Genomic DNA, 12,352 nt, shown 5'->3' on the forward strand with positions numbered 1-12,352 from the left:
TAATAAACAATATTTAACACAGTTTTAAACATAGAATTACATATCTTTTTATTAAAAAATTGTAATTAGTTTTACAAAAATGAAGAAGCATAGTTTTTGTTCACTAGCTCAGCAAAAAAACGTATTTTTATAATTTCATACCACCAACACAAAATCCGTTTGATGCAATACACAGGGTTGTCACTCGTTTTTTCCAAAATTTTTCCAAATTTCTTCCAGGTTTCAAAAGTACACATACTTTGGTCTATTTTTTGTTTAAAGTTAATCTTAAGGCAAGAACCTATGTTAAACAGTATAATAACATTGAAAAGATACTGTGAAGCTACTTTAAATGTGTGTTTTAATAACAAAAAATTGTTGATGATGACAAAGTTTTTTTACTATATGATAGATTTTTAGAGTCAAATCGAAATTTTACTACTGAACATGTTAAAAATTCTAGGATTTTTCAAAATTTAATATTAAATATCTCTCATTAATATTGTAAACATCTCACTTTCGTAAGAAATATATTATACTTTTTCGGTTTCAACAATAAATAAAACATTTTTTTAAGTTAAAATAAGAATTATTTAGAAATATTAAACTTTTACTAACTACTAAATATCTTACAAATATTAAAAAAAGCACTAGAAGAAAAAATATTTTTAGCACATGCAACTTTAAATTTACTTAAGAACTTTGAGTTTCTAATAATATAAGGTAATCAACTGAAGTTGAGAAACTATAATGAAACTTTAAAATTATTGTTCACAATTGTGTTAAGGCATCAAATTTAATATCGAAATTTATGCACAAAATGAAAAGTCTCCCCTAAAAAAATTTAAAACATATTACAACAGAGTAAAACATACTGACTTAAGAAAAAAACTATTTTGTGTCAGCAATAACAAAACCTATTAAATTTTACAAGCTAAAAACGAATTTTAAGATACTTTACGATCAATTCTATGCAACTATGACAAACCTTTAGTTCGAATTATATAAAAACATACAAAATTTTAGTACTTTAACAAATCAAAGTAATAAAATAAAACTACCAGCGTATTGCGAAACTAGTGTACTGATAGAACATGCTGCTTGCAGTATATATGTATTGTGACGTCATTATTGCATAATAGACAAAATTATAGTGCTATATACTTTTTAAAAATCAAAGTATGAACTTGAGATAAGTTTAAAAATTCCAACATAATCGATAACTATCTGAGTTTATAATTTATGTAACAATACATTTTTACGGTAGAAGAGATTGACAAAGAACCTAGACTAGGTTAGTTAAACCTTTCCTAACATAAATATGTGATTAGTTTAGGTATATCAGTACTAGTAACATTAATTCTACTAAAAACTAAGCTCTTAAAATAATTCAATAGTAAAATAGGTACAAATGACTTATTGAAAACGTTTATACTTAATCTTAATTTAATCCAGCTTATGTTATATAAATACAATAATTGTTTTTACAAAGACAGTACAAAGATAAAAAACTTAATTAAGAAAAAGCATTAAATACTTATTACATTAAAAACTATAATAAAAACTAAAAAAACTAGAAAAAACATGTTTAAATTAATAATAACATTTGAAAATGAATTTATTGCAAGAAAATATAAGTACAACCATAAAACAATTAAAAAAAAAAAAGGTTAAAACTTAATATATTTCTTTTAAACTTACCACTTTTTTAAAATGTTTTTAGTACAACAATTAATTATATAATAAATTGCCTAAATTGTTATAAAACATACTTAGTCTAACTCAATGTAAGTTTTTAAAATTTATCTATTTTTATACAGCATATCAATATTTCAACCATCAATTCATTAAAACTTCACTAATAGCTGACTTCACTATTAAAATTGATGTTTCACCGATTTCATTCTGAATTAGAGTGGGATTGTGAATTGTCATCAACCTGTTCAATTATAGTGGGAGAAGCTTGTTGTTTCTGCTCGTACTGCTTCATTTCCTCCGTTCTTCGCTTCACCATGTCGGGTGTGTGCGTCATAAACTGCTGCGTCAACCTCTGGTTCGTCTTCACGTACAAATCAGTGCAACCTCGCAAACAATACTTCTGTATAAATGTTTGATTTTTGTAATAAATGCAAACTAAAAAAAAATCTTGCCAAACTAAATATGAGCAAATAGTTTATTAAAAATACAGCTTTCAAATTAAAAAAAGTAATTACTTAAAATAAACAAGAGGTTTACAAAAAGCTAACTACTAAACAACAACTACTGAATAACTTTTTTTATAAAGTATACTTATAATAACAACTAATATATTTATGAAATTGGCAAAATATGTTTATCAAAAATATTAAAAAAAATTTTTAATAAATTTAAGTTATCCGTTGTTGTTATAAATATTATTTTTTTCTTTACTTTCAGACTAACCATTATTGTTTTATTAAAATGTTTTATAATCAAGTTTGTTTTTTAACATTATACAAAAAATATTAATTTAAATTTTACATAAAAAACAAACATAAAATCAAAAATGTAGGTAGATTGAAGATATATATATAACTTAATAATTTTTAAAAAATTAGCTTTGTAATAAGTATAATCTACAAATCTATTTTCATAAAATTTTCTATTATATCAAAAACTATTATCAACGACAACTAAAAATCATCAGTTTTGTTGAAAACTTGTATTCCTAACAAACTGTAAATATTTTTTTATGTAGTTTGAAAACAACAAACAATTTTCTAGGATTTATAAAACAATTTAATGTATTAAAAAAACGCAATATGACACTACTTAAACATTAATTGCAACCTTAAAAACGTGTTCCTTATGAATACTTATAATTTTGTTAATAAAAATTTCAACTACTAATGTCTTGCTGTGTCTTTGTTTGTTGACAAAGACTAGTATTAATATATAAAAATTTTACAGAAACTTTGCATGAACTATATATCAAATAAAGCACACAATAAAAAATATTTAAAAAATGAATAAAAATAATTAAAATATTTTCATCATATTTTTTTAATAAATCGTCAGTTTAGCTTAATTTAAAATAATCTGACTTTACTTGTAAATTCCCGGACAAATGTCTTATTATGCTACCGCTTTAATTTGAAGTGCACAACTTATAGTAAGATATTTTTATTGCTTATAAAATTTTAATTTTAAGTACAATACTTAAACATTGTTTTTAACTCATGGGGTATAGTTTAACTTATCTTGTTGTGCAATACACTTTTAAACAGTTATAAGTTAAAAAACTGATACTTTTTGATTTTACCGTTAATTTTTTTTTGAAAAACTTTAATGATACAAAGGCAAAAGCGCTCAACTAAACTAAAATATTTATTTAGGCCTATTTACTGCTTTATAAATACTTTTTTGTTTTTAAAGCCTAAATAAATTAACAACTAATCAAAAAAAAAAAAAGAAAACTTACTTCATTGTCATCTACTTTGCTCTTTCTTAAGTTTGTGGCGCACTTTTGGAAGCAGTGCTCAGTAATTTTGTTGTACATTGTAAGAAAGTCCCGGACCTGAAATCAAGTGTTTAAATTATGTATTCATCTATGGACATGTTCAATTTTGCTAAAAAAATTAAACTTTAAAGTACATGATATTTTATGTCTATAACAATATAGTCATGCTTGTAATTTTTATAACCTACAATGATGTATTTGAAACTTTGTTTTTGATGCTTTATTACCTTAGAACTGAACAGATTTATTTACTTTGTCTATGGCTCTGTTTGGGATAAACCTTTAAGTATAAAAAAAGAACAGAAAAATTCAAACAGAAAAAAACTTTTAACTTGTCAACAACTCTTACAAAAATATTTATTGAAAAAACTCGTTTGTAAAGAAATTTTATTTATATACTTTTTTGGATAGGTTAGACAGTTTTAACTAAAGATAACAAGGAAATAAAATGTATAATTGAAAAATGAGTATGTACTAGAAACATTGATGCTTATATCAATTATGTTACTGATTATTTGAAATATCTTGGTCGTATAAATTTGTATTAAGAAGATAGTTGTTGAACTTATCAAAAACATCTTAGATTTAACATAATTTTTATACTTAAAACATGTTTATAAAGACTTAGAAGTTTTAGTAAGTTTAACTTTTATGTTCCCATAAGATACCTATAGTTTCCACGAAAAACATCTACTTTTATGAATAAAAAATATAAAACAAAGTTAATTGAATTTTTTGAAGTGATAAAATAAATTTAAAAGTAAAAATAAAATTAGCTTAGATTTATCATACAAAAACAAATTAATACAATTTTCGACATACTGTCCCTGCTGGAAATTAAAATTATTTAGTATAAAAAATAACTTACATTAAAAAATATTTATCTAGTTTTATGTTCAACAAATTATTTATACTGTTAAAATTTTCAACATCTATTTTTAAACTTAGTGGAGTCAGTCATTACTAACCTGCGATCATTTCAAACATAATTGTACTAAAATATCACTTTCCAATTTGAATGATTTCAAACTCTTAATTTATTTAAATTCTTCTCAACTATAATGACAAACAAATAAATATAGAAACTTAAAATAATATAAATATAATCTAGTTAATTAATTATAGTATATTTTAAAAATTAAAAAACGAACAAAACATTTTTTTTGTCAAATTGTTAGTTTTCATTTTTATTAAATAACTGATTTAAAAAAAATAATATTTCTCTAACATTTTTCGAGTTAAATTTTCAAATATTTTTTGATAGCAAATGTTTTAGTTTTTTACTTCAATAATAATTATTAAAAAATATTTTATCAATTTTAATACTTTTATAAAGTAGAATGAGTTTTTTCGAGCAACATGCTGTTTATTTGTTAAAGTATATCATTGCCTTATATTGTTTTAGTGAGCAATATAAAAATTTATATTTTTTCAAATAAAACTATAAAAAAAATATTCACAAACTAAACTATCATAAAGTAAAATATAACTTGAAAATAAACTACGAGTTTTGATAAGAAACCGGTCGTAGGTTGTTTTGGATGCTGTTGTTGTTGATCGTGTGGTGAAGCTTAATACTTAATATTTTCGGTGGCGCGAAGCATCTCAACTTTGTTAATGATGGCCATAAAAATACTGATTAAAACTGATCAAACGAGCATACTTTAATCTCACAATAAGCTGTGAATGAATTGGCTGTGTATATTTTAACTACAAATGGTCGTTTCAGTACTTTGAACTTAAGCCCGCTTGGTGAGATCTCATTAGCGGTTTCTTGCGACTATACCTACCTGGATAGTCCTAATAAGGACGAAACCGGTGGTAGGTTGTCTTGTATGGTGTTGATCATGTGGTGAAGTTCAATATTTATTTTATGAGTTTGATATGGTCAGTCTTGAAAAGTATGTGTGAAATGGTAAGTTAGAAGCTATAAAGGCCAAAGTTAAAATATTGAAAATGACTAAACTTAGAATGATTAAGTATGAAATTACCGAGTTAGATATGATACTAATACATTTTAAATAACTTGATAAGCAATTTTGAGCAATGATTATTAAAGTAACAGTTCTATAAAACTATACTCTAAAAATAACTCTGAAATAAAATTAAGTTACTTAAAAATTTAACTACAATTTGAAATCACATATTACACATTTATAAGTAGAATGAAACAGATTTTCATATTATTTGCTTATAATTGTACGTTTAAGAAACTTTAAATTCGTTTTAAGATAAATACCTTGCTTATAATTGTACGTTTAAGAAACTTTTAATTCGTTTTAAGATAAATACCTTACTTTGTTGATATCTACTTTTTATGTAGAAAATAAAATAATAAGTACTAGGACTATTTCAAGACATAATGAATAAAAAGTGTTGAAAAAATTTTCAAGAATTTTAACTGTTTAAAACAGGTGTCTTATAAAAAATCAAAAAGAATGAATTGTCACTTAAAATGTTGTAATTGTAATACTGATTTAACTACAAACTAGTAATTGAATTAAGTTTAAAGGTTGTTCAATGGAAAATGTTGATTTTTTTTTTCTTAAAATTAAACTTATAAGATGATGTTAGCTAAAAAAGCAGAAATTTATAGAATTTAAATAAAAACCTTAAACAAGCTAAACACAATCATGTTCAAAATATCAATGTCTATTTTTATTTGATTTCCCATCTGGCCTTTATTAGCTGATTTTTTAGCTATATTATAAAAGTTTATTTTAGCTTTTACTTAAAGCTAATACATTATTGTTGTTGAAATTTAGGGAGTCAAATTTAATTAATGAAATAGGTTCTATATAGTAGATTTACACTAAAAAAGGAGTTATGCATTTTTTCATAACTTAATTCATCTTCTTCGAGTTTTTAGTTTATTCTCAAATTTTTGAATAAAGGAGTGTTTAAGGGCATTGGGGTGTCAAACATTTATTTCTACAAAAATTAACATTAGCACTTATTTAAAAGCTTAGAATATATACTATAAAACATTTTTTATAGAACAGAAAAATATCTTTTAACTTTTGAGATATATTAAGTTTTGTAAAATAATTCCGATACAACAGTATGCAATCAAAAATTTTTGAGGCCAAATTTTTAAGAATTTTGAAAAATTTACTAAAAATCTATCTCCTCCTTCATTTTTTAGCAATTTAATTCAAATTTTCAGGGAATGCAGTTTTCAATGTTACAAGCAACTTGTATCAAGCGGATTTTTGAAAAAAAAAGTCAAAAATTTTTTATGACCAAATTTTTTTTTTTAATAAAAACTATTTTTAAAAAAATTAAAAAAATTGTTTCCTAAAAGTTGTTTAAAATTTAATAAAGATTATTCTATTGATCAATATATTTATCTAAAGATTAAAGCAATTGCTTAAAAACTGAAGGAGGAGATAAACTCTTAGTGAAATAGTCTATTTTTGCCCTTTTAGTTTGCGCCTCCCATAAAGAACCTATTGAAGAAATACTTTAAACTTTGATCGCTTATATCTCAAAAGTTACTTTGAAATTAACAAGTGCTAAAAAGTAACAAATAGCTTATCTAATTATGTATAAGATAAGACTAAATTTGAAAAATATATATAGACAATTTCAAATCGTAATTGGTCCTTGTCCCATGATAGTTAACACAAAACTGACTGTATTTCAAAAGTTTTTTTGAAAATTTCTTTAAAACTATGTAAAAAAAAGCTGTAGTTAGTTATTCGCTTTAATTTTAATGCCCTTAGTTAATTTTCTTAAAAGTTGCATATATCCCTTATGACTTATAAACTCAATAATTAATTAATAAATTTAGCGTAAATAATAAAAAAATATCATCACTAATAACTATTTATTAAAACTGTAAATTAACTTATTACTTGCCCAATTTTTGTTTTAAGTATTAAAGATACACTGTTAGAAAAAAAAACAGTTTTAAATAATTTTCTATCAATATTTTCAAAACATAGATCAACCACACTTGAAAATCAATTGATACCAAAATAATTAATAAAGTTATCAATCAGCTCATTATTTTATTGGTTATTTGTTTGTAATCAATTTATACTTTGGTATATATATATATTTGATATTTACTTTTAATTGTATGTTTTAACAAAATTCACTAGCCGGTGACAGGGCAAAATTAACTATTTCAAATCTAGTTATCTTCTATACCTGATTTCATTAAACCTACACTTTTTCAATGTAAACGTACTGAAATTTTACTATAAAAATAAAAACATTGTATGTAACCACTTTTCCCCCCATTACCTACTACAATCTTTATTTATTGATTTATGTAACTTTTATCTTAAATAAAACTTAGCTTAAGAACTGTGAGATGCCTAATTTTGAAGCAAATTTGTGTAAGTTTTTACCTAGTTACTTAATAAAAAATTATGTTTATTTAAACAAATAATTATCAATTCTTAATTCATTAAACTATTACTACATACCATACCATATATATAATATGATTGAATATTTTCAGAAATAACCAATTGAAAGTGTCTGTTTTTTTATATAATGAATCTTCTGTTTAGAGAAAAGGGAACACAATGTTTTTATTATGCCTGCAAGCAGTGCTGAAAGAGGTCTTACAAATAGGTTACCATTAGCCTCAAACAACAAGCTAATTGTGCAAACTAAACCAGTATCTCATGGTTAGTGAATTCTATTCCTAAGATTCAATTTAAAGAGGAGACACAAGAAAAAAAATTAAATATCAACTTTGTTTTAGGTAGTTGCAATATATCAGACTATGGTATATTTCATCATGTGGATTAGAATAGTTAATAACTTAACTCATTAAACATTAACCGTTGTTGTATGTTTGTATAAAACTATAGTTTAGTGTTTAAAAATATATGCTTGATTGTATACACTTAGTTGTAATTTCAACTAATTCTACAGAAATTTGATAATATAATTTATTTTTGAACTTGTTAGTGAACAAACAGTTTCATCTCCTTCTTAGATATAATATAGGGATATGGGCAAGCTTTGATTTACTTATTGTTTATATACTTTGTTTAATTTTTCCCATTAAAAACAGTTGTTGACTATAACTGCAAGATAACTGTAATACGTGTTTCAAAATATCTAAGGTTTAACTAAAAAATTTGTTTAAAACAAAACTTAAATAACTTAATCATAAATTGTTTGGACACTTTTCAAGTTTTAATTACTAAAATAGAAACTAATACTGAAAACTGTATATATCAAAACTACTTACATTTCTAAGTTGTGAGACGTCGTCAACTACTTGCATAGAGTCCATTAGTTTTATTTAAGTCTTAACTGTTTAAAAAGATGTGTACAAACCAAATATTTATTCGCACCTTATCTATTTTAGCTTAAAAAATTGTATTTAGAATCAAGTAATTGTTAAACAAACGCATTTCAAGTTCCACAAGCGCAAATGTTTATGAACAGCTAAAAAAATTTGTGTAAAACATATTGTTAAAAACCTAAATTCGATTATCTTTATTTAAAATGTTTTAACTTTGCTTTATTTATGATATCTAAGGTTAAATAAATCTAATTTAAAAACACTCCATAATTTGAAGGAGAAATATTTTACACCGTAGCGTTTAGATAACTTTCAAGGTCTTGTGTTTGTAAAAATTTTTGCAGTTTAGTTTAGTTTTTTTTCTATAAAACAATTAACAAAAAAAATGGTGTATAAGCTTAATCTATAACTATAACAGTAAATTTTTCAACATATTAAATTTTATTTAATTAATTTAATTTTACATATTTAAGAAACTGCTTATTTAACTATAGTTGCTTTAATTATTGTAAGCATCTCTGTACAACTAATATGAAATTTCATTAGAGAGTATAAGAACAAGATATTGAACATAAATCTTTATTTTCTATTAACATTTAAAAAGGAAATAGTAGAAAACACTAAATATAACCAATACTTTACATTTTCTTAACATAAGCTTTTATTATATAGTTATAAAATTATAATACTAACAATAACAAGTTTCTCAATAGGGATTGAAAATTCAGTTTGCATTGAAAACAAAATAAAAGTAACACATAAATGGAATCGAAATAAAGAAAATAATTGGAATGGGCAGAAAACAGACAATGGAGCCTTCAAAAATTCAATAAACTTGTTTAAAAAATTGTAGTAAATTGAAGCATTATGCTATATAAAATTAAGCGTTACAACACAAACTTAGTAGAGAACAATTTTTTTGTGGAATACGTCATGGTAAGTTTTTTTAGTATGGTTTGTTGCGTTGGGTCCTATAATGTCCCCTCCTTTGATCATTCAAACTGTTGTTAATAGCTCTGTTCATATCATCGTCGTAATTCAGTTGCATTGAGCGACCAGAAGATTTACTCATTTCTATTGCAAGAGCTTCCTCATCTGGTACACCATTCACTAAAACTTTGGTTACTTGGCCATTACGCTTTTCTACTACAGTTTCTTTTCCATTTTCAACAGTCTTCTTAGTTTCAACTGTTTGTCCATTTACAGTTTTAGTACTTGTACTTACAGACTTAAAACTTCCACCCCCCATTCCACCACCAAACGATGAAAACGATGAAAATCCACCCATACCTCCCATATCAAAGGGTGAAGACATGAAACCACCAAAGGGGTCACTACCAAAACCAAATGATCCAAAACCACCTGCATTTTGCCTGTGCCTACTTTGAGAGCTCCTCCTAGTACCACTAAATATGTCAAAATCATCACCAAAAAAGCTTTTGAAAATATCTTCTGGGTCCATAAAAGTAAACCCACCAAAATCTGGCATTCCACCTGAACTAAACCCGCCAGTTGAGGGACCATTACCATTTAGACCTTCTTTACCAAATCTATCATATGTACTACGTTTTTCTTTGTCAGACAACACCTGGAAAGCTTCACTTATTTTCTTAAATTTTTCTTCAGCACCTTCTTCTTTGTTTTTATCAGGATGCCACTTCAAGGCTAATTTTCTATATGCTTTTTTTATTTCTGCATCTGTTGCTGTCTTGCTTATTCCAAGTACTTCATAATAATCTTCTTCAGATGACATTTTTATGTAATTATCAACACTACTAAAAATGAGAAATATTATAGATAAATTTGATATGTGTCTCAAGCTTTAAACTTCAATAACTATTTTTACAATACATAAGGTTTTATGACACAAATAGTATTGATGTCAAGTTTTATTTTAAATTTTTATTACAAAACAATTAATACAATATTCTTTTTATGAAAGCTAAAGCTTTATTTTAAGTAGTTTCTCCGCACTCCTTATGACTGATATTAGCTGAAACTAATATTTTACTTTTCTTAACATTTTAAGTGACCAACTACTGTAGTGTTGCAACTCTTTTAGTAAAAAAACTATCCTGAGTGACCTTTAAATGATCATGAGTGATCCTGAGTTTTTGAAGTTCTTATAATTTTTTAAACTAATAAAATCAAGTTCATCAACAAAATTAATTATAAAATAACAAATAATGCAGCTAAATCTCATTCAGAATGTATAAAAAACTATCCTGAAACTTGAAAAAAACTATCCAAAGTCAGCTTAAATTAAAAAAATCACTTCATAATATCTTGAGTGTGTGGAAACAAATCTATTGACTAACTTTAAAACACCTTGTCTATTTAATTTTTTATATGAAAACTAAGGCTGCAGAGGATGCTTTAATCACTATTTTAAAAGTTATTGATTGTTTAACAAAAAACATTTCGCATATAAACTATGTTTTTTTTGTTTGATGGGTGAAAAGCATTGTTAAATTCTTGGTTTAAGATGTGCTTTGAAGTAGGTTTGAAAGATGACACCATAAAATAATGCTTATAATTTTTAATTGATGTATTTTATTTTGTTATTTTACTGTACATTTTACTTGCTGTTTTTTTTTGAATTGTAATTTTTTAATTCACTTAGAGTTATTGTTAAATAAGAATTATAATTGTTCAGACTAAATTTAGAGAAATAAAAAATTGATCAATAACGCTAGAACTATTTAGGTGAGCATTTAACATGGTAACATGGAGTAACTTCAAAAAAATGTTTTTATTCAGTTTATGTTTAAAACTGCTGTACTGGACTGTATTGGACTGCAAAAAGTTTTATAACTCAATATTAGATTAAGAGTTGGCAGCATACAGGACTCGGGCAAGATCTAGCCCTTTGAGTGAATATAACTTGCCTGCCAATGTTTACAAAACTAAATTGGAAAACCACCCACAAATGAAAAAACTGCGGCCGGTGAGCATGCAAATTTTTTCTGCTAAACCAAGTTTTGAAACTTATTTTTAGATAATTCAAAACTAAAATGAAGAGCAAGATAAAATCTTAAGGTACAATTTAGAGAAAATTTAAGACCTGCACTATATGTAGTAAAAAAAGTCACATATAATTAGTATTTTTCAAAATGAATTGGATAGTTAATTAATTTTTTTGAACTAAATGAAATTGAAATGCTCTATGTCCAAGGACTATATTTTCAACATGTGGTCCACCCTAACCTAGACAGTCTTTTTTTTTGATGAAGCTTTTTTTAGTTATGACAAATTATAAGATGCTTTTTTTAAATTCCAATCATATATTAACATAATGTTTTTGGGATTCATTGTTTGAAATTATTTAAGAAAGAAAGCAGAGCTTATTAAATTTAAAGCATAGATAATAACTTTTTCATTTTCTAGGATTTAACTTTTTCATTTTAACAATCAAACTATCTTCTCTCAAATGATCTAACAAAATATAATTGGAACATAGAAGACAAGAACATTGTACACTAAAAAATATACAACTAGAAAAGATAATAAATCTTATGCTTTCAACAAAAAAAATATAGATTCATTAAAATTTAATATTTAACAAAGTTCAAAATTTATTTTTTAAATAATTTTTCACTGTTTCAAGTTCTTATTTTTATATG

The 12,352-nt window shown here is 24.6% G+C and overlaps 2 protein-coding genes across 2 annotated transcripts; both read right to left on the bottom strand.

Moving 5' to 3' along the window:
- Nucleotides 1-1,625: 1,625 nt before the first annotated feature.
- Nucleotides 1,626-8,792, bottom strand: LOC145847985 (mitochondrial import inner membrane translocase subunit Tim9-like). Its single transcript, XM_082953783.1, has 3 exons — nt 8,673-8,792; nt 3,419-3,514; nt 1,626-2,077 (listed from the first exon to the last, which is right to left on the bottom strand). Exons 1-3 carry the CDS (start codon nt 8,715-8,717, stop codon nt 1,880-1,882), a joined length of 339 nt encoding a protein of 112 aa, XP_082809909.1. The 5' UTR covers nt 8,718-8,792; the 3' UTR covers nt 1,626-1,879.
- A 610-nt stretch (nt 8,793-9,402) lies between these two features.
- On the bottom strand, nt 9,403-10,500 carry LOC145847987 (dnaJ homolog subfamily B member 6-like). The gene has a single exon (XM_082953784.1). The coding sequence runs from the start codon at nt 10,480-10,482 to the stop codon at nt 9,676-9,678; it is 807 nt and encodes a 268-aa protein (XP_082809910.1). The 5' UTR covers nt 10,483-10,500; the 3' UTR covers nt 9,403-9,675.
- Between the last annotated feature and the right edge of the window lie 1,852 nt (nt 10,501-12,352).

Source organism: Thalia democratica, unplaced genomic scaffold (genome assembly GCF_965202585.1).
Source record: "Thalia democratica unplaced genomic scaffold, ktThaDemo2.hap1.1 HAP1_SCAFFOLD_1183, whole genome shotgun sequence".
NCBI classification, from domain to species: domain Eukaryota; kingdom Metazoa; phylum Chordata; class Thaliacea; order Salpida; family Salpidae; genus Thalia; species Thalia democratica.